Source organism: Phasianus colchicus, chromosome Z (assembly GCF_987193195.1).
Source record: "Phasianus colchicus chromosome Z, bPhaCol1.hap1.1, whole genome shotgun sequence".
NCBI classification, from domain to species: Eukaryota; Metazoa; Chordata; class Aves; order Galliformes; family Phasianidae; genus Phasianus; species Phasianus colchicus.
The window spans coordinates 42,602,255-42,624,733 of NC_143476.1; the positions used below are offsets into that span (position 1 = coordinate 42,602,255).

General features: G+C 34.1%; 1 protein-coding gene across 4 annotated transcripts in view; it reads right to left on the reverse strand.

Moving 5' to 3' along the window:
• Positions 1-599: 599 nt before the first annotated feature.
• Positions 600-22,479, reverse strand: part of DMXL1 (Dmx like 1) — a 74,227-nt gene continuing 52,347 nt past the window's right edge. The window contains exons 30-46 of one of the 4 annotated variants that reach the window (XM_031601402.2): positions 19,405-19,568; positions 18,941-19,080; positions 18,544-18,629; positions 17,835-18,036; positions 16,757-16,874; positions 15,427-15,489; positions 13,901-13,987; positions 13,130-13,251; positions 12,873-13,014; positions 8,958-9,008; positions 8,624-8,684; positions 8,092-8,219; positions 7,837-7,929; positions 7,279-7,370; positions 6,648-6,700; positions 4,816-5,033; positions 600-4,404 (exon numbers count right to left, since the gene is read on the reverse strand). In XM_031601402.2, coding sequence (XP_031457262.1) covers positions 4,180-4,404; positions 4,816-5,033; positions 6,648-6,700; positions 7,279-7,370; positions 7,837-7,929; positions 8,092-8,219; positions 8,624-8,684; positions 8,958-9,008; positions 12,873-13,014; positions 13,130-13,251; positions 13,901-13,987; positions 15,427-15,489; positions 16,757-16,874; positions 17,835-18,036; positions 18,544-18,629; positions 18,941-19,080; positions 19,405-19,568 — 2,045 coding nt within the window. In that variant the 3' untranslated portion in view covers positions 600-4,179. Of the gene's footprint in view, positions 4,405-4,815; positions 5,034-6,647; positions 6,701-7,278; positions 7,371-7,836; positions 7,930-8,091; positions 8,220-8,623; positions 8,685-8,957; positions 9,009-12,872; positions 13,015-13,129; positions 13,252-13,900; positions 13,988-15,426; positions 15,490-15,513; positions 15,584-16,756; positions 16,875-17,834; positions 18,037-18,543; positions 18,630-18,940; positions 19,081-19,404; positions 19,569-22,479 lie in introns of those variants that run through there. The other 3 variants (XM_031601400.2, XM_031601401.2, XM_090131970.1) reach the window with 3 other exon arrangements.

Below are 22,479 nucleotides of genomic sequence, written 5' to 3' on the forward strand. Positions count from 1 at the left end.
GCGCCTGCAATGGGGAAACCCTAGCTCCATGTACAGGGACAGGAAGCTGGAGAGTATCCCCATGGAAAGAGACCTGGGGGTTCTGGCTGACAGCAGTCTGCCCTGGGGTACATCAGGAACTGTCACAGAACTGTCCTGCTCAGTGCTATGCAGGCTTACCTTAAGCACTTGTGGATAGTTTTGGTTTCAACAATGTAGGAAGGACATAAAATTGTTATAGAGCATCCAGGGAAGGGCTATGAGCATGGGGCAGGGTCCAGAAAGCAAGAAGTGTGAGGAGCTGCTGAGGTCCCTTGGTTTGTTCAGCCCAAAGGAGGCTGAGGGGAGGCCTTGTGGCCTCTGGTCTCCAGTGACAGGATGGGGATGGCGGAGCTGGTCAGCAGGGTAGGTTAGGACAAGGCTCTTCAGCAGGGGGTGGTGGGTACGGAACAGGGCTGTGGTTACTGCCCCAAGGCTGTTATTACTCAATAAGTATTTGGACAACACTCTGAGATACAGGGTTTGAATTCTATAAATCTAAGGGTTTAAAAACAAAAAGTGAACTTTACCAATAAAAATCACAGAATGTACCACCACCATCAGTCACTGAGAAACAGGACAAAACAGTGCAGCTGATAGCTAATTAATGTGCTGAATTTTAAAGGAAGCTAACTGAAACCAAGTTAAAGCATTAGAAGCTTAGGCAATAAATGACACAGAAACAGACAGGAAAGATCAAAAGCATACAGATTTCACAGTTAAAACTGGGGAGGAATAAAACACCAATAAACTTGTTAAATCAGTATCTTTATTTATATAAATTATTTGATCAGTGTGCTGAACCTGCCATTAGAGGCTGTTTTGCTACTTTTAGTAAAAATAAACATTTGAAAAAAATTATCTTGGAGAACATATCCAGTATCCAAGCTTATTTTCTTGTAATCACGGTTGCAGTTTTTCATAACTGTTGCAGCTAATCTAACAATGGGTGCTCTTAGAAGGAAGGAAATGGTACCTCATATAGAATATCCCCAAAAGTTTATTTCCTGCAAGTAGCAGCAAGGTTTCTAAAATGCATCAAAACACCTAAACTCAGCTTATGCCATAGCAGCGTGGTACAAAATCTATTTCACTCACTTCATCCTTCTCCATGAACATTCTGCAACATCAGCTGAGAATTATCTGCTTTACAAGTCACACAGCAAGCCAGTTAAAGTACAAAGGTGGCCAGAGTTTAACTCTCAGAAGTTACTGTAGTAACAGTGAAGAACTTGTATCACAAATTTGTTTGAGGTAATTGAATCAACAAGACAAGAATGAAAACCCAGCTGCATCATGTATTGCTACATAGACCAACACAAGTCACAATTACTAGGCTATGATATTTAAAAGGGACATTGTCAACTAAGTTATTTTGTCTGGACATGGAATTATTGGAGATTAAGTACTGGAAAGTGCAAATTTTAAATTTAGTTTCTGCATTACTGCTACCTCTTACAGAACCCTAGGCAGCCAATATTAACCTTTTGAGTAACTTGCATAGCAATACGGAGAAAGCATTAATTGCTGAAAAGACAGAAATCAATGGAAGCTGTTAAGGCATCAGCTGGAAGCTCTTTTTTTTTTTTTTTTTTTCCCCTAATGACTAAAGTTGAGAGTGTCCCTTTGAAAAGTTTTTGTTACAACAGAAGTTAATTCATTTTGATTCCATTATTACAAGAAAGCTATCAATAGAATGACTTAAAATTGTTAAACATCAATTAACATATACATGAATTCAACTGATTTGTAAAGGAAGTAGCAGCAACATGGGATTCTAGAAAGTTGAGTTTCTGCAAGACTTATTGGAACTATTATGAAGGTATGGGCAAATACATAGTGACTTTACGTTATTTTAAGAGTAGCTTATGGTAACTATAAACATTATTGAAAATGCCTGCTCGTAGTCCTTACTCTTCTAGTCTAAAGCACAAGTTTGCCAGGATAATCACAGTGCAGCTCGACTCAGAAAAATGACAACATTGTATGCCTTGGGATGTTCTACATAAAATCCGCTTGGTTTGCAGATGAAAAGACAGTTTTTTTGTGATCACCAGTACAATAAACTGAGATTGAAATATTAAACCTAATGAAACAGAATCACAGATACATTTCAGAACAAAACATCAAGGACCTCATTATACAATGCTGTCATTGTTTCGCACATTCTCTGAATATAACTTTGTTAGTTCAGAGGTTTGCATAAAATTAATGCATGTATATAAGCAGCTGTAAGCCCAGGTTGGTTTCAATTGCTTCTCTGAAGGAGTGTGCTGAGGATAACTCCCGTTGTCTTCCTTGCTTAATAGGAACAGCAGTTATTAGAATCACTGAGCAGACAGGACACATGTTGGCAAGTCTGTTCTGTAAGGCGATGTCGCTTCTCATCAGTCGCTTTTCTGGTCCATCATTGTACTTAAACTGTTTTAATACCAATTTTGATCTTAATCTGTAACTAAGAGTAGCGGAAGAACAATTACAAGTGAACCACCAAACAGCTGTACCAGTTTGAAATGCTGTCACGATGTTTTTTCATGGTGGAGTATTCACATTCTTTTTTATTGCACAATTCGAAAATTCAGGTTATATGTGCATAAAAACCTTCATAGTGTTTCCACTGCAGCTTGCGAAATATACATTTTAAATGACCTTAATGCAATTTACAAAATCTTTTTAAATGATGTTGTATTTTTAAGATAAAAGCATCCTGAGAACGTTACTAAGTTCATTTTACAAGCCCTTCACTTCTACTATGCTTTATTTATCCCCATAGTTCCTAATCTGACAAGTTTATTTTCCATTTATTATCTTGGTGCTCTATTTCACAAAATATCTTTTAGTACAGAGTACACCACTGGCATTCAAGTAACCCAGCCTTACACCTAGTTTACAAATTAAACCTTTGTCAAACTCTCAAGTTCTGAAATAGGCCAGGAAAAATAAACCAAAATACAGATTCGATATTTTGGTCAAACACTTAAGTTATGCAGTTTAATATTTTGGCCAAAATAAAATAAAATAAAATAAAATAAAATAAAATAAAATAAAATAAAAAATAAAAAATAAAAAAACAATGTATGCTTTTCAATATATTTTCCTTTCATTTTAAATCAGATGTAAATGTACAGTACAAAGAGTGAACATATTAAAGTACTCTGCTGATTTATTTTTTTTTATTTTTTACTTCCGTAAAGTACTTAGGAAAAGCAGACAAACAAAAACATTAAGTGCTAAGAATGAGCTGAGTATCTTTGGGCTAAATAAAGTCTTACTGGAAAAAGGTAAAAAATAAATTAGTTTTTTTTTTTTCTCTCTATAGACATGCAAATAAATACTTTGAGGAGATTCTAATGTATCTTCCTGTACTACTACTTTTTCAGCAAGACTAAAGCTTCACAAATAATCATGGCAATTTTAATAGGAAGATAATGCATTAATATGTACATATTTTTGTAAAGGGAGTGTTTAGGGTTAAAAATATATTTCTCTTTTAAAAGCTAAGTTTGCCATCCTGATGGCAGTGAGTCAAGCTATGGAACAGAAGACAAGTCACAGAACATTCTTCAGTTTCTCATACCCTAGATCATAGGAAAGAGATCGAGTGAATTAAGGAGATAAACAGCCTGGATTCCAGGAATGGAGACAGACAGTGGCTCACATTAATGTCTGCATGGCCAGTTTCTGATACAGTAGGAGTATTTACTAAAATAGACTGCTTCTTTCTCACACAAAGGTATACATTTTTATTGTTGGCCAACTACACAAGTAGAGATACAGCTAAGGTTGCCAGAGTGAGAGAATAACATTATCTAAGGTTCCCATCTGAACCTACTTTCAGAAAAAGGCCAGGTGTCGAACACAGACTATGTCCAGATGGTACAATCCAGGCAGGAACGTAACTACCTAAATGGAAGAGTAAACCACCTCAGAAACATCTTAAGTATATTATAAACAGATAATTCAGAGTCCTGTATATATTTTAGGCAACAATCAGAATCTGAAGTGACTAAAAGATCTAAGTAATAAATATATAAAATAAGAAACAAAAGCATCTTTGTGGCACAAGCTGTCATTGTACATCTGCTTTGTTGACTAGTTTCAGGAAAAATATTTTCAGGGATGGCAAAAGGTAAATGTTACACACTGTATTGAGAAAAAATATTACATCATGAATTTCACATCATTTTTTAACACTTCATTAAATGGGCTGAATCTATCAGGCAAGATTCTCATCTTTACTGTTCCATCAGCACCACAGGAGAATATGTGATTTGCTGGTCCTGTCTCAATTTGCATGACTCCTGTCCCAATATTTCTGAAGAGAGACTGTCGAGAATGCTCATTGATGAAAGTGTGCAGAAGATTAAACGTAGACAGACTCCATACCTGAAAAAGCATCAAAACATCAATCTCCCATAAGAATTACTAATAATTACCAGGATCTTAAAGCTCACTAGTGATGAGTCATGGAAAAACTGAACTAGAGTACATTTTGTATTGATCTTTCTCACACTAATTTTGAGAGAAAAGGTATGCAGCAATTCATAATGGCATGGTTATAGAATATTAATATTCATTTTCTATAATAAGGTAATATTAACTAAAGTGGACTGTGAGGTAAGAACAATATTTCAAAACAAAAGTAGTATATGTGAAAGTCAGGGTTCAGAACTGAAAGCGACATCTGATCATTCCACATTTATGTGCAGTAGGATTTTACTTGTGGGTTTATTATTATTATTAAGTTTACACAATATCATGATTATCACCTCTTTGCTCCCTGTCCCCCATTAATACCTTTATGTTGCCTTCAGCAGATCCCGTGACAAAATACTCTTCTGTAGGATCAACAGCAATTGCTTTGACTTGAGAATCATGGCTTTGGAGTAACTGCTGCTGCTGCTTTTGGCGAAGATCAATTACACACGTAAAGCCTTTCCTCCCTCCAGAGATTAACAGCTGATGTTTTGGAGCATATGCTAAAACAGTTGCTCCACTATCATGACAGACAAAAGCTGAAAGCCAAAGCAAAGTAATTTAACTAAACACATTGTACTAATATTAGTTTGCCATCAGTTTCTAAAGTTCAGGATGGTAAAAACAATGGCTTTGAAGCTGTAATGCAACTGATCACAACCTGTTAACTTCATTCAGTACCACATATATGCAAACCAAGACTTATATCAGACATCCTGAGGTTGCAGTACTCACAAACGAAGGAGTTAGTGTATGTATGGAAAAAAAATATCCTCCTCATCTCTATAAACTATTAAGCCTTGACCAGAAACAGGTCCTTTTCAAACTCTTTAATTATTATTTCAAGGCAAGTTTCCTCCTGAATTGCTAGATATCTTTTGACAGCATTTCCACTAATTGTTTTCAGTTTCCTACTTTACAAATTTATTTGGGCATGTTTACTCCTCCAAATGAGTAGAGTTAGTAAAAGATTACATTTATCAGAACAAAATTCAGTATGTCTGACACTAGATGCTATAAATCCTATTATGTGACATATAATATTTGTACTTAAGAATTCAGAGGCTTCTCTTAAGCTATGTTTAGAAATTTTATGCACCATATAAATATGCCTAAGCATTCAAGCTTACCAAGAGTTCACAACGTGACTAAGCCTAAACCTGTGTTTCAGATATTCAAATTCAGTTCTTTCTCACAGCAAAAAAGTAGTAGTGTAGTAGTAATAAAATCAGTGCAACCCACCTAAGTATTTATTACATCTGAAGAAACGTACTTACAGAAGCAATTCTTGTTTACATGTGCAGAAAGCATTTAAAACATTGTGCAGTGTATTTGGCATAACACAAAATAAAAATGATATAGAACTGGACAATCTTTGAAAGCAAAAACGCACTGTATAAAAGAAACAAGAGCATCCTTAAAAATTAGACTCTGAAAATAACTACATGATTATGAAATCTTGTTTTCATACTGTTTGTCAAACATATTCCTTAAAAAACCAAATCAATGTCAATTTCCTAAGAAATTTGGTGCATTTATTCATGCACTTAACTTCAGAGAACTGTAAGTTCAGAAAACTTCATAACCATGGCTTTTCAGGGCAGAATTTTCACAAAGGCAATGAAATACATAACAGCTCTTAAAAAGCATTCATATTTTCCAGGTAGATCTGGAAATGTCCAATGCTGTCTTTACAGTACCATAAGTGTTGAGCGGAGCCTCTGACTTAAATAAAGACAACTACAGGAAGCTGGAGTTGAACATGGATGCATATCTATGCAGACTCAGAAAATCTGTTAAAAATTGCTGTTTTTAAAGTTTATTGTCTTTTGAATATGCTAATCACAACAAACAAGACTCAATCCATCTTTAAAAAAGACTGCAGCTATTAGATTTCTGGTTTTCAGAAATTGTGCTTGTAGTATAAAGATATAAGAAATGGCAAGAAACCATTCATATAGAGCCTTGTATTATTTCTCAAGAATCTCTTCTTAGATTACAACTAATGCAGGATGAAGAAAGTTGTTTTACTGTTTGTATTAAAATTACTTCCAATAACTTAGACACCAATAACTTTGCCATGAGTGCAGATCCACTATTTTATTTTTATTTTTTACACCGATCAAATATTTTCTGTGATATATTTTACTTACCATGCACCAGACTATTTGTGGGAGAAACCAAAGTATCCCAAAGACAAATATTTCTGTATGGGAAAAAAAAAGTTTTAAGTAATGCTACCAAGCATTTTGAATACTTAATGAAGTCATAGGAACCACAAGGAAATTGTATCAGGGATAAAGCACTGTAAACAAGCTTATAGAATTAGTATTTTTGGGCAGATTCTAAATAACTTTCATAGTTAAACATACCTTTCTACTACTGGTTATTCTGTTTACAAATTCATATTGAGATTACTTTTGTAGCTGAATTCATTTGAATGTTAGCTGCTCTTGATATTTCTTAATCCAGACATATTTTAAATGTTCTCCAAAGAGCTATGCAGGTCTACCTAAATCTATCAATAAAAACTTTAAGACAGACTCATAGGGAACATGAACAGAGGTTTTGTGCTTCCCTATAAGATCACCTTTAGCAACTTTAGGAAATGTGGATGCAAACATTGTGTTCCCCAAAAGAAAGAAGGCAGGAGTATGAATGTTGCTGTTAAATTGCGTAAGAGAATCACCAGAAAGCTGAAGCTGGACATGGGAAAGGGGGGAAGAAAACATGGCACCATATCATTTTTATATATTATCAGAGCAATATTTAGTAAGTTCTTACCTGTTGTCAGAAGACAATCCAGCTGTGACTATCAAAGATGATGAACTGATGAAAACAAAGTCATTGGCTGTTTTATTATGGCATTGCCAGGTCTGAAAAATGGCAGTTTATAAATCATTAATTACAGAGAGACAGATTTTCTGTCAACATGAAAGCTTAAACTTGCACAGGAAGGTGTGTTCTTTTGAATACGTTTTAAAGAACACAGGATATGAGACTACATGTATGCCTTCTGAAACTACTGATTTTTCAGGTCAGTATATTTCCAGTCCTGATTTACTGATGCTTAATTCACAGCTGATAATTACTGATAATTCTTACGGAACATGAAGGTTATTTCATCTATGACATTGCATTTTCTACTCTCCAGCTTTAAAGGTATGATGGAGATTTGAGAAATTGTCTGCCATTACAGAATGGCAACAACGCATTATTAAAAACTGATTAATACTGGTTATCAGAACAATCCCTGCCCAGTCCTAACATGTCTGAAGAGGTTAAAAAAAATAAAAAAGCACAACAGAATTTTATGGAACCAAGTTTAGGTTTTCCACTTACCAAATATGGTTTTGGTGAAGTCCCTGTAAGTGGGCAACATTTCCAATTTGTTTGATATAAACTTATATATCCATCAGCATCAACAACTCCAAACTGAAATGAGATATAAATTGTAAATACGCATGTATTTGTTACACAGAAAATATCTCCCGCAATTCAGAGAAGCTCTTTTGAATTTGGAGAAAATGATGTTTCAGTTAATTTACAACTTTCTGTTGTGAGAATAAGGTAAAAACAAAGCATTCTGTCATTTACCTTATTTCCTTGATAATTGAACCTCATTCGAGTTACCCTTGAGTTGCCAGCAGACCGAAAACACGTGATTTGCTGTGCATGACCCCATTCAAACATTCTTACACTGCCATCTTGAGCACCCGTCAGATCTGCAATAGAAAACAGTTAACTGACCTTTCATAACATCAGCAGGAAGACTTCTACAATTTTAACAAGACTTGCACCAGCTCACACAATCCTCTAAATAGCTAAAGCCACGGCATCTGCCACAGTACATAGCATTACTGTAGGATTATCAAGTTACTGATGAAGCTTAAACCCATGCTATTCACACATTATTGAGCTGTACATACTAATTACTTAAGAATTGTATTGAGATGGCACTGAAATATGAAATTATTTAGAGATACTGATACAGCTTTATCATTCTATCCTTCATGCAAGGTCAAAATAAAGGAAAACAATATTCATTCGGTTTAAAAAAGATCCCTTTTTACTAAGGCTATTCTACAATACACAGTCTTCAATTAAAGAAAAACAAAGCTGAACTTACAATATGGTAATGTTGGATGAGAAGCCATTCTTCTGACATTACTAACAGCCTTCTTGAGCATCTGTTCAATAAACGAAAAAATAGAAAACATTTACAAAGTACCAGCTAACAAAAGCTTACTGAATATGAATAATTAATCATGTCAGATAATTTGTATCCTATCAGAATTCCTAGTGAAAGCAAGTACTGCTTTTAGAAATTCAGAAGACAGTTTCTTCTAAGACTAGCATAGATGTTAATACTTTTGCAGCTTTATATATTGTGGTAAATATTAATTTTTAGCTTCAGAGACTTATGGATCCAAGTATGAACACTCCTTAGGCTGCAGTCTTACCTCTTTTCTTGCCAATTCCTTTCTGATTCCATTAAATTTATTGGAATATTCCTGAATATTGTATGATAAGCAAGGGAGAGGCAGAGCATGTAAAGAAAGAGGTAAACAAACTTTAACAGAAGTAAAAAATAGGAGGGAAGATATTAGTTCAAGTCTAGTTAATGTACTGTCATTGATTGAAAAGCAGTGATTTGAGGCCTTCTAGAAGAAGCAAAATACCTAGTAACTGTTAAATCAAATATTACTTAAAAGCGTTTAATAATTTTGCTAGTGTACTTCCAATAGATTTTCCTTTTCCTAAGTTCCAAAACTTTTGCTCCTAAATTGACTTTGCTTCCTAAATTCAACACTTTTGTTCATGAATTCCACAACTTTTCCTTGGGTAAGCTACACTACCAGGAATTCTGTTTTTCCAGATTGGTTTAACCCCTCACTGTCAAGAGTTCAATACACAAAGAGAACTGGAGACATTAGATAAGGAAGATTAAAAACTCATCAAATTAAGTGAGAAGTCCAATCCATAAAACTTAGCTGCAAGACAATGTGGGCATTTTTCATCAAGGAAATGAATCTCGATTTTCTGTGCATGCCTCTTCCCTCTTCCCTCCTTTTCTCTCAACTGCTGTATCTCAAGATTATGCTTTCATTCTTTTATTTCCTACCTTTATTTATTTCTTTTCGTTTTTTTTTTTTTTTTCTGGACTTTTTTTTTGTTGTTGTTAGTTTGTTCTCTTTGCTTGTTTCAATTAGCAGGATAACTGCAATCCTTCTAATGCTTTGACTGTATTTTGGAAGCAGATTCAGATCATTCCATTTTCAAAGCTTCAGTATTTCTTTAAGGGAAAGCCTTATGCCTCTTAGTCATCCAAATTTATTTCAAAACACCTTCCAGAAGGTAAAACAATACATAAAGACAAACTTTTCAAATGTGAGGGTTTTTTGTTCGTTTGTTTGTTTTCTATAATTACTTAAAATCATAAATGAAAAAAAAAACCAAACTTAAAAGGTCTGGTAAAATAATGGTGACTAAAACAACCATTGGTGACTAAATACAAGATGTTAGAAGACAATACTATTCAAACAGTAGTGTGTACACCAGTCAACTACTTGGCTCTCTAAATTCACTATTTCCTAATGTAAGTGAAAAAATAATTTTTAAGTTATTCAGGCTTATTCTACTTCTTCACCAAAATAAAAGGTCTGACCTGTTTCACAGATAATAACTATAACCCAGAAGTCAATGGAAAGCTTCTTGCTTAATTCAACAGACAAATAGATATACTATCTCCCAATCTGTATTTCTTCTATACTTTTTTTGAAAAAAGCAAGGTTGCAGAAGCTTGTCTTTCAAAGACTATGCTAACACAAATCCCTGGGACAGCACCTCCAATTTAGAAGACAAATGCATATCCTTTAACTATCAGTGCAACTAACACTTAATACTGCTAGTTCTGTTTCCCCTATAAAGCAGTTGATAGCTGGAGTGGGGTGCTTTGTGACTGAATAATTTAAAAAATATACATAATTGATTCTTGGTTAACAAAAAGTGACAAATATATGTGTCAGTCATACCAGCTTGAAAGACAAGCTGTTCACAAGATGCCAAGTTTTAATAAAGCTCAGTTTGCACTATTTATTTCAGTGTTCTTTTAGAAACATCTACTGAAAGCACTGTGCAAACACACTCAGCTGAAGAATGAGCCTCCTCACTTACCTTGTAGGAACTGAATAAGTGGAAACAGTGAAGACTAAAAAAAATCTCAGAGCTAGTAAAATATAGTTAACTGACTAAGTTAGTTTCCTGTGTTGATGGAAGTGAACCACAGATAACATGACTAAGAAGATAGTAATGGTGAAGAACAGCAAGCTATGGATCTACTAAATGAATTGTAAATCATGGAAAAGATGGGAACAGAGATCAAAAGCAGTATGTGAAGGAACAAAGTAGTAGCAACAGGATGTTTTTTTTGGTGAAGCTGATTTTCCTCTAGATTTCAGTAACACCATTTTCTCCCAGGAATCCCTATATCTTTTTTCATTTACTTTGTCCTTCATTCAGTACCTTTGTAACCCCTCCCTACAGGGGAGCTGTGGCTGCATTCCCTGGTTGGTTCTCTACTCCTCTGCCAGAGTCAAACAGAACACCAACCAAAACTTAGGTCAAAAGATTAACAACAAATGCATTCAACAGAAGCATAGACAGGTATCTTCAGGAAAGAATGTTTTGCAACATATGAAACAGAAAGGTATATAGGAACACTTTGCATTAAGATTATGTAATTAGTAGGTTGAGAAATACAAAGGCAAACTATATATATATACATATACACACATTTATGTGTATATACTTATATATGGAATTGAGAGGAAAAACTTTCCAGGAATAGTTGCAGATGACACCTGATTATGTCACCAGAGCTGGAAAACTGGTAACTAGGATAAGGCAGTTTCAAAATACAAGGCAGAGATGTAGGTATTGCAACAGCATTGTTTCAATGCTAATTCCTTATTTACTCCTCCTAATATTCAAACTAAACTGTTCATATAAATTAAAAAAAATAACATGGCTCTTTCATTCTGCCACACTCATCAGTCTGCTCTAAGCTATAAAAAGCTATGAAGTGCAGCCAAATCATGAGATGCAATTCATTCAGTTATCCAGACCAGCTGCACATCTATGTTCAGACAGCCTGAGGGATAAAGGCATCTGGTACGACCACTTCAGCCCAGTTAAGTGTCTCCAAGTAAGCATCTTCCTGGTGACTATCAACAAACCTGCATTATTACGTCTATGCTGCACAGGCCCACATTAAATATACCAATAGTCAGACTAGAACTAGCATTTGATCAGAACTAAATCTGAGATAGTACCTTTTTGCTCAGACCTAAAGTTTATTCCAGATAGAGTATCTATGTATAAAAATACAAGCTATCATTGTATAAGCGTTACTTTTACTATGAGAAGGATTAGTTTAGTCCTGAGGACATAACTGTGTTTTACTGGGTGCTCCTCAACTCTATTTATTTTAGAAATGTCAAATAATGAAATTGATTACCTCCTGTAAAAACATTAATCAGTTAAATGGCCAAATTTAATATAACTACTAAGCAAAGTTATGTGACAAACCACACAGCTCTTCAAAAAAAAGATGACAGAGCTCACTTCAGCTTTTGGGTTAAAAAAAACATTGTTTAAAGTTACCAGTATGTAGCTGAAACTATAGATGATGTTTGTAGCTGATCCTATTTCTGCAATATTGCCTTTCTTATTTTTCTTATGCAATCAGAAATCCCCATTTTTCCCAAGTTTGATTTGCTCAATTCCAGAGTTTAATTCACTTCACTGGAAGCCTCTGCCCTGCCTATGAAATGTACTTCAGGAGTTCATTCAGTATCCTTTCTAGCAAGGCTTACAGTGTAACAAAATGGCAATTTATACCAGAGTGGAAGTTGGTACTTACTTTAAAATAATATCTGGAATGCTCTGGGAATCAGAATGAAACATTAGATTTTGGTTAAGCTAAAAGCTACCTCAGTATTTTACACAAGCATTTCAAGCCAATCTCTATGAATTATCTGCTGACATCTGAATTTATGCTCTTCAGAACCTGCTTTTAACCTCAGCTCATTTAAAAAGCAACAATTTAAGTTGTAACTTCTTCACTCAACCTTGATTTTTAAGTAAAAAAATAAAACGGCTTAGTAAAACTTCTGCTTCCTTATTTCGTGTGTATTAAATTATATGCAGTATTTTAGCCTATTAATTGCATCATTACAAAAATAATTATAAAATTGTTGTAGTAGAAACGCAACATTTACATACATGCTAATTGTAAGATACAAACAGGAACACTGAGCAAAAAAAGCAGGGAGAAAGATGGACAGTGTATGTCTAATCTTTCACAAGTGACTTACCACAGATGCACCCCTGCCAGTTTGCGTACTACCAAGCCAAGGCATATTAATGGGTGTGCCAGGATTACTGTGAGTATAAGGAGTGGTTCCCTGAACATTTACCAGATCATCACGAGCATGGATAACTAAGAAATCATCAGCCCTATGAATGAAATAACATTGTAAGTTAGATTCCAAACAACAACACTGAATACTGTGCTTTGACACAATGATTTATGCACAGTTAGGATGTGATATTGGAAACATAAAAAGTATACCCTTTGTTTTCTATTTCCACATCATCATCAACCCAGGTGTAGATCTGTGTAGCCAGTATCGCAGAAACATCTAATTCTTGAATGTCATGACTTGATGCTATTGCAATGCAGTTCCGATTTGCCTGAAAAAAGTCACATGCAACAAACAGCTACAAAAGGACTACTCAGGTGCTGGGTTTTGTACAGTTGTATCTAAACTATACACTTAATCTACATAGAATAGCAAACACTTATGCATACAGATCGATATATTTAAATTAGCTAAGGTTGGAAGCTTCCTCTTTAAAAGCTATCTGGGACAGCACAGCATGTAATTTGTATTTTGTACCACTCAACCATCTCCAGTTTCTCCTTGCATCTCTCACAGGAAAATGAAGACTCAAGTATCTCATACTGTGTGCTACAATGCTTACAACCTGTTTCCCCTTGATACCTCCATTTAAGGCTTAAGTAGTTAAACAGGAGAAAGTGGACTTCCTCCTTTGCCAAAGACAATAAACACTTCTACACACAGGCTTAAAGAAAAAGTAGAAGCCGCTTCTCCCTTCCTTTTATCCTTTCCACAATAAAAAAAGAAGTTAATTTGCAGTATAATTCTTTAACAGTGGTAAGATAATTATGAACTGCTTCAGAGAAGGGAGCACTAAGAATTCAGGCTGTATCAGGATAGCTTGCAAAGAAAATACCACCTACTCACATTATCACAAGATCAACAAGTAGAAGAACAACAGAAATAGATTAATCAGATTCTCCCACCTCCTTTATACTCACCTTATTGACTGCAAAAGCAGTAATGATGTCAGATTCTTTGTGAATTATTCTTGCCTTGCCTCCTGGGTATCCTAACTCTGTTTCTATCTGTATTTAAAAAGTAAAGCATATTTAAATGCAAAAATTTACACAGTATTGCTTTTTTACTGGAATTCTGAAGACTAAGCTCTACATCCTATGAATTTTTCTATTTTTCCTCAATTTTAATTCTAAAAAAACTATGACAATGAGTTGTAATTATTACAGTAAATCGTCTCTGTGTGCAATAATTTAGCTTCCTATTTCCATGTTAAGATTCCCCAAGCAATACTAAAAAGACTTAACATAAGTAACGATACCATGTTCATTCTCAGGTCATTCTCATTTTTCAGGGATGTCGAAAACCTGTGAGGCTCGAACACTTGGAGATGTCAAAGTGATAACTGACAGCTATTTTAGTAAAAAGTTAAAAAGGTAATGCCAAACACAAATGGAGAGGTGGTAACAGAAAAATGCAAGCCTCAATCACATATATAAGACTTTCTCCAAAAAGAAACAGAATTATTTCAGAACTACTTACTACTAATTTTCTTACTTCACTGGTCTTAAAAAGATTTACAAAAGTGAAATATTTCATTTGAAAAACAGTAAAAAAACCAGTGCTGTCAGAGAATTGTAAATAATCTTCTTCAAGGTTTTGGAAAGAGCAGTAGCTGTTTTATACCACAGAGTAGTATATCTTTTAATAAAAAGTAAAAATCAACATTCTGGTCATCTTACATACATAAAATCACACAAAATCGCAGTTATGAACAGGTCCAAAAACCTGTTTTATGTAGTGAACATATTTTCAAAAAATATAGCTCTCATTCAGTTGCAATGATTTGCTTACTTACACTGTTTTATCATATAAACAATCATAACTAGATAGCCCACAGATAGCACAGGATCTTCTCATTTTTGTTGTCTCACCATTTTTTTCTATGAGAAAACCTTAAGAACACAGTATTTCTAATGTTATTTGAAGGCACAGTATTATAACTTCTTAGTCTCTTGTACCTGTCTTCCAGGAAACTTAAATGGGCTCATTTATTGCCATCTTGAAACTAAGACTCAGCAGAAGTTTTCAAGACCAAACCATGATTATGCTAATAGATAAGGCTTTATTTTCAGTTTACCACTATTACTTCTGAGTTACCTGTTCCTGCCACAGGTAAAAAACTCCTGCGTACTCGTTCCCACACTGCTATGGAATTTTTCAAGTCACATGGAAAATTCACAACCTCAGCACTTCATTTGACATAGCAATGTAATTTAATAATGTGTACTGTTCTTACTTGGTTGTTTCATCTTGCTTTTTAAGATATAAAGCTTATTAGAAACCAAATTTAAGATAACAAGTACAATTCAATCTCTTTCAAAACTGATTTCTTCAGTTCTTTTGCTGTGTCAGTAATTTGTTTTAAGGCATACCAGCACTATTTTGAAAAGGAAAGATTTCGTTAACAGTGTATGGTCTAATTAATTTGAGCATTAGGACTTTGTACCTTATTGATGATGGGTTCCTCCACCACAGAGTTTTTCAAGGTTTCATTATGGTCCTCTGATGACTTCACAAGGGAAAGAGCAAGCACAGAAGAAAAAGTAAAGATAAGACACAACATGGTAGGTATCAATGAAATCCTTAAGTCCTTATTGTTTAACCTAACAAAGAAAAATTAAAACAAAACAATGCGTTCACATACGCATGCACGTCAGTTACATATATTGTTATTTAGCAGTAGTATTTCTCAAGTTTATATTCTCTCACTTCATATTTAGTATGGAGGACATCAATTTACCCATACTGCAATAGCAATGTCACCTGAGAAGTCTAATTTATTGAAATATAAGTAATTTCCACGTATTGCTAGTAATAGGAAGACAGAAAATAAAACTAACAAATGTATGCTCTGTAAGGCTGTCAGTGATCGATTAGAAACATATCAAGCACATCTGAAATAGTCCAAAATACCTTTCCATACAGCATGGCAACATGGCTGCATTAATGTAAGACATTAATAGAAATGGTGCATCTTCAAACAAGACAAAAAAGAACAACGTTCCTTTTTATTGCAATCTGTAGAGGACACAAACAGCTTCAAAACAAGCACCCAAGTAAAATCATATTCTAGCTGTGACACGACACAGATGAATCAAAGAACTTTTTGCTACCACATGGTTTTACAACTTATAACTACCCTTCCTCCTGCATGCTGTGGTTTGCTCTAATCTGCTTCTTTCTCCTCTATTATTTGATAGTAGATTTTTTAGTTTTGTTTTTTAAATGAAACAAAGTCATTCTTTGTTTCTCATTCTGTGAAACACTGGGAGTAGTGATTGGTGAGAAAAAAAAAAAAAAGCAACTGAAGGAGGAAAAAACAACAGAACTCCATTGCAGAACCATAGCTTCAACACATTTAACTGAGTCTGACACCTCAAGCTCAGCTAGACACTGGAAAAAATTAGAGATAGAAATATCACTTGATAACATTACTTCTTAAAGAATGAAGATGACCACAGTAGGGATAAATTCATGTTAGATTATCATTTTTGATATTCTAGAGTTTGTCATTCCAGTCAACTTTTGTACTAATATGAACAAATATGCTGACTGTAGTGAAGCTTTCAGTCAGTATACAATCAAAGACTGATTGTTACTGTTTTCATTGAAACAATGGAAACAGATCTTTTAGTAAGAAATAATGCAGATTTAGAGTCATAGTCAACCATATTATTCATTCACGCTCCAGAAAGCAAACAGGCCAGACAGATAAGTTCACTAAAACCTCATAAATTAACCTAAAAAATATTACATACTCTAAATGCCATACCAACCTCATTTAAGCATCGCCTCTTTGTAAAAATATTTCTGATAAAGGTTTCCTGGACTTCTTCCTGTTTAACCAAGTACTGCCAGAGCCTCTTCACAGATAAGGCAACATGACTGTTAGATCTACAGAGTAAAGTTAAAATAAATATTTGTATCTTGCTCATACTTGAGACATTGCGATAACTCCACTCTATTCTTAATAATATGGATCCTTTCTGCTTATTGACAATTAGTGCTTCTAATACAAGAACAATGAATGACCGACACTTCCTTCTAGGAACATATTAATAACCTGAAAGATCCATGGTGTTTTAGTTAAAAAAAGAAGATCAGAAGGATTGTAACTCTGATCTGTCTTCAAACACTGATGTTCATCTCTGGAAACTGTACAGCAAAGTAAAATGCGCAGATACAAACGGAGTTGCTTATGGCAGGCCAAGTCCATGAAGCCTTCACTAAGTTTAAATCACGACTTTAAAATAATGCCAGGGAGCACATCAACTCAAGTCACTACAGTGAAGCATGATAAGCATCAAGTGCTCCACAATAAACAACCAGACTGTCGATTCTGACAATAAAGGTGAAAGTAAAATTGAGGCAGCAGGGATCTATATAGAAAGAGATTATTTAAGAAACTGAGAACAGTCTTCTGACAGAATATGTTGCACATGGACTATACAATATGCAATTATAATAAATATTTCTTTGAATCTAGAAGATATTGATAATTTTATTCTTTCCAATGATGGGACAATTATTTAATAATTGAATTAAATTTTAATTGTCATTCATCTGTAACGACCATCTCTCAGGGCAAATTTGGTGTTCTTTATTTTAATGTCAATTACAGTTATTCTACATAGTAACTAGTTAAAAAAGAAACTCTGCCTGTTTCTTCTGTGCTTGCATTAGATCAGGCTTGCATAGATTCTGATTTGTACCCATAATTTCACAAGGGATTACAACGGATACAGAAATTAGCATGACACTGCCAGTGAAGTTGAGGCCTATCACATGCACTGACTACATAATACTTGATTCATGTTTATCACATTAGTCAGCGTTTATAAAAATTAGCCTTGCCTGAATGGAGTGTTTGCAGGCTCAAGCAAAGTTTTATGGCGAAGCAATGCAGGACCAGCAGCTAGGGCATCCTCAGAAGCATGAACTGAAATATAATTTTGAGGTGGACCACCATATAGCTCAAGACGTCGGAGAAGAACTTGTTCCCAGCGCTGTAATGTTTTCAGAACTGCATAGCATACTGGTGAGCTAACTGGAAGCTCTAGACAGGTGAATAAACAATAATAAAAAACTTAATGCTCCCTTATAAGCTTGATGTAGACAATCCTGCAGCTGAATACTTAAGCTTATTTCAAGTATGTCCAAAAGCAGTCTTTACTGAAAGCTCATTCTGATGTTCCCAAGTACAAAAAAATTAACTTTGTGCTAACACTGCTAGATAAAGGATAGGCTCCTCCAAGGCTAACGTAAATTAAGAGTAAAAATTATGCAACTTGAATTACAAAAAAAAAAAAAAATTAACTTTTCCACCAAGGTAAAAATATTGTAAGCACTTTTGCAAGACTAAGAGGCACAGAAAAGAATAAATATGCACAGATTCCTGCTAAACGCTGAACTCCCTTTTTCACCCGTGTATAAAACCATGACAAGAAGTATCAAAACAATTTAATCAGAGACTGTGAAAAAAATAAGAACTTTTAGACTAAAAATAGAACATACTCAACACATAACTAATATTAAAGATAAAAAGACAACTGCTGCTTATTACCTGATAGATCGTGTCCAGCCAAAGGGTAGAAAATCTTCAAGTTATTAAGTACCAGTTGAACCATTGCCAATCGCATCAGTGACCAACTAGTAAGAAAACACTAACAAGTCATTTACTAATAGGAATTTTTTTAATGCATTAATAGTTAGGATTTCTCAAAGGCTTATATCCTTACAATAAAGTAGGTGTAATTTCAATGTTTAAGGATATTATACATATTTTGAATTTAAAGGCCACTATACAATATATTAAACAGTAAACTAATCACTGAGAAATTAGCTTAAATAACACACTTCCAGAAAATACCAAGTAAAAGGTGTATGCTCTTAACAATAAATGACCAAAAATGCATATTTAACCACTGTAAAGCAACTTACATTCTAAAAAAGTTATTCACCTGTATGAATTAGCATTCAAATGTTCTTGATTATGTGAATTTGCAGCAAATGCATCTCCATCAATATCATCATCATCTTCACCACTTTCCTGACTCTCTTCTGAGTCATACTCCACTCTACTTTGCGATGGAAGAAAAGGCTAAAAATAACACAATGTTCCTTAAGTATCTCCCAGCCAACATTTAGTTTTACATTATGTTTTTAAAAATAAATCATTGTAATATTTAATATTTTATAAAATAGCAAGGATGCCATCTTATTCTACACTGTAATGTGGAATTTCTACCTCATAACAATGTTTAAAAAATGATGTCACAACAGTAGTATTAGAGAAAGTCACAAGCAGTAACAATAGGTGGCTTTTATCACACATCTTAATTGGTACCTGGGATAAAGACTAAGCAGAAAATTCTATTATAGAAGCAATATAAGACTTAAAACTTTCAAAATAGCAAACAATTACCTTCGCAATGAAATAATCCCAAATACTAAGCTCAGGAGGGATAAATCTTTCCTTGTCAGATGGAGATTCTTGCTCTAACCATGGCACAGCAGCTGCCTGAGAACTCTCTTTCGGAGAGGTTTTTGATGAAAGCTTGAAACATTTTTGCCGTTTCTCTCCATCATCTAAAGGGGAAGAAAGCAAACTGCTTAGAAGTGTCTGCTCCAATTGCCACTTTTAATAATGGGATTCTTAATAGAAAGTAGAAAGCTTCCTCATTACAAAAGCCTTCAGAAGTTACTTTATAGCATATTTATATATGCTATATAAATGAGCATAGATAATGTCAATCCTCAAACACGCACAACTAATGAAAAACTAGAATGCCAGAAAGGGACAGCGCACAGTACAAAAAAATATAGCACAGCAGATTATGCACATAACTGCATTAGAAGCTTTCATCCTTCTGCAAAGATGATAATGGTAACGGCTCAGGTCATGATGCAAAAATAGATCAACTCAGTATGTACTACTGAATATTGATCTATGCAGGATTTTTTTGTTGTTATTTGCTAGTTGGCTGGTTTTTTTAAAGGCAATAATTTAGTCTTTCAGAATCGGTAGTGAAAATGCTTAAGCTTGCAATTTCTAGTCCAAATTTCAAACAATGGCTCCATCTGAAGGAGTTTTGTACTTTCCTATGTGGTACAATCTCGGTAAATCTATTTGTCCTAACAATATATTTTGCCAGTAAACAACAGAAGTCCAATTTTAAGCAATACAATACAATATATATATCTTATTAAACAGAGAAGAGTTGCAGAAATTAGTTATTTGTAACAATAATTTCTAGGAGCTGAAGGGCCTGCTAACTTCTTCAAGACTTACTTAAATCATAATAAGCAGCATCTAAGAGATATTTTGCAAGAGACCTTCATTCTCTAAGACTGCAGTACTCAAAGCAATTAGCTTATGCAGACTACCACAGAAATGTTAATGTAATTTACATGAAATAAAAGAACAAACAAGTTTTGTTTTAGACTTCCTACTTCTTAATTAATAACAAGACCAACTTCAAAAAACACATTAGTAGCTTGCTTAAAAAGAAGTCAACAAAACCATCTGATAACCAGAAATCATTCTGCTTCTTGGTAGGTGAATTTTATTCAGTTTATTTGATAGAAAAAGAATGTTAGCGATTGCCACTGGCTTTGGGCAATTAAGTGTATTGGCTCTAAAGAACATAACTAGAGAAAGGCAGGAAAGAGAATCATGGAGATGTAACAAGGAAGCCTTTATTATCTTCAATTAGAGATATAATGGATTCAAATCCATTTCCTACTTGTAAACTTTGCTTTTAATTTTTGATTACATGGAGAAAGCTAAAATATTAAGATGGAGAGATAATTTTTGGACTGCCTTTTGAAGTTCCCCCGAACTTTTAACTGGATATTAAACATTTATCTTTTCCTCGTGCATTTCAAAATCTCCTTTTTCCAGGAAAGATCTAAAAATTATGATCTCACTGAGAAGAACCACAGCACTTAAGCACCCATTCACTTCCTCCCGCTTCAATTTATTTCTTGTTCAACTTCCTTAAACCAAGTCTAGATACACACAACTCTGCAGGATTAAAAAGCTGACAGGGTGATCAGAAATCCTTATCGCTAACTACAAGCGTCAACATGTTGGACCAGACTTGTTCACTAGGATATAATAAAATGAACATCACAAACATAAATGCTTTATGTTTGAACTTCCTTGATTATTTCTTTCTACTTTCTAGAGCCATAAAACTAATTTCTATATAAGCTTCTAAAATTACTTTCTCCCGTTAATAATGTTGGAGATGGCTCATAAACAGCCAGCATCCCTCTGCATGTCTGGAAGGAGCTACTAGAAAAAAAAAAAAAAAGCAACAAAAAAAAAGAAAAAAAAAAAAGAAAAAAACATACCACACCTATTTCCTATTCCTTTTTTTTTTTTTTTAAATTTTTTTAATTATTATTTTTTTTCTCCGCGCAGGAGACTTTAGTCTAGATATATGCCTAGATTAATTCCTTCAAAACTATAATGGGTACTCCAATCACTAGAAAACAGAATGTCTAGCACAATGGAGAAAAAAAATTGCTCTTTTAAGATCAGTTAAATCTTCCATATATTAAACATAATAGAAACTAAACCAACTTCAAGGAAATTAAGATTCAAGACAATTAAAAAATAGCATCAGCAAAAGTCTAAAATAATTTATGTACCATATACTGCCTAACAAATGCTGAAGGCATTATCTCATCCTTCAGCATCAACTTGATATTGTGGTGCATATTAATAGCCTGTGTGATCCTAGTATATTGTACTGTAACATCCTGTAAGAGATATTATTTGAAATCCACTTACTTGTATTAAAGGGTAACATAACAGCTGCTGTACAATATATTTTCATATCATTATTTTAAAAAGCTCATCAGCTAACAAAGAGCACGTACATGCATTACTCTGTATAAAATATTAGCAATTGCTTTAAAAAAAAAAAAGAAAAACTCATTTGGCATAAAAATAAGGAGCAAGTGTTGCATGCTATAGAAATAAAAAAGTATACGTTTGCAGGCTGTTTTTCAGTGTGGACTCCAAAAAGTGAATGCTTTACTTTAAAACAGTATTCTTTCCACTCTGTAGGATAATTCTTCATATTTTTAAGACTGCTACTTGCTGCTCATTGGAATATTTAAGGAAAATGAATTACAACCATCCTAATGGCTAGAAATACTTAGAATTGATGCCAGTCTTCCTTTTTCCTCATTTCTTTGCATTATAAAGTAAAGCAACATAGTCATTAAAAGTCTTTGACATTTATAATTTCAGATCACAAGTTAAACTCGCTTTCAAATTTCTTGTGCATTACTACCGAAAAGTAAATTAAATGCTTTCTTGATTTGAAATATTTATCTTCATCATCTTCACCACAAAGTAAGTGTATTTTCAAAGAAAGCTGGATTATATTAAAAAAGTAAAATGCTTCTACTTCTGCAAAGATCTAACATGTGAAACGATACTCAGAAGACCTGTTGCCGAAGAGACCCCCTTTCCAACTCTCCA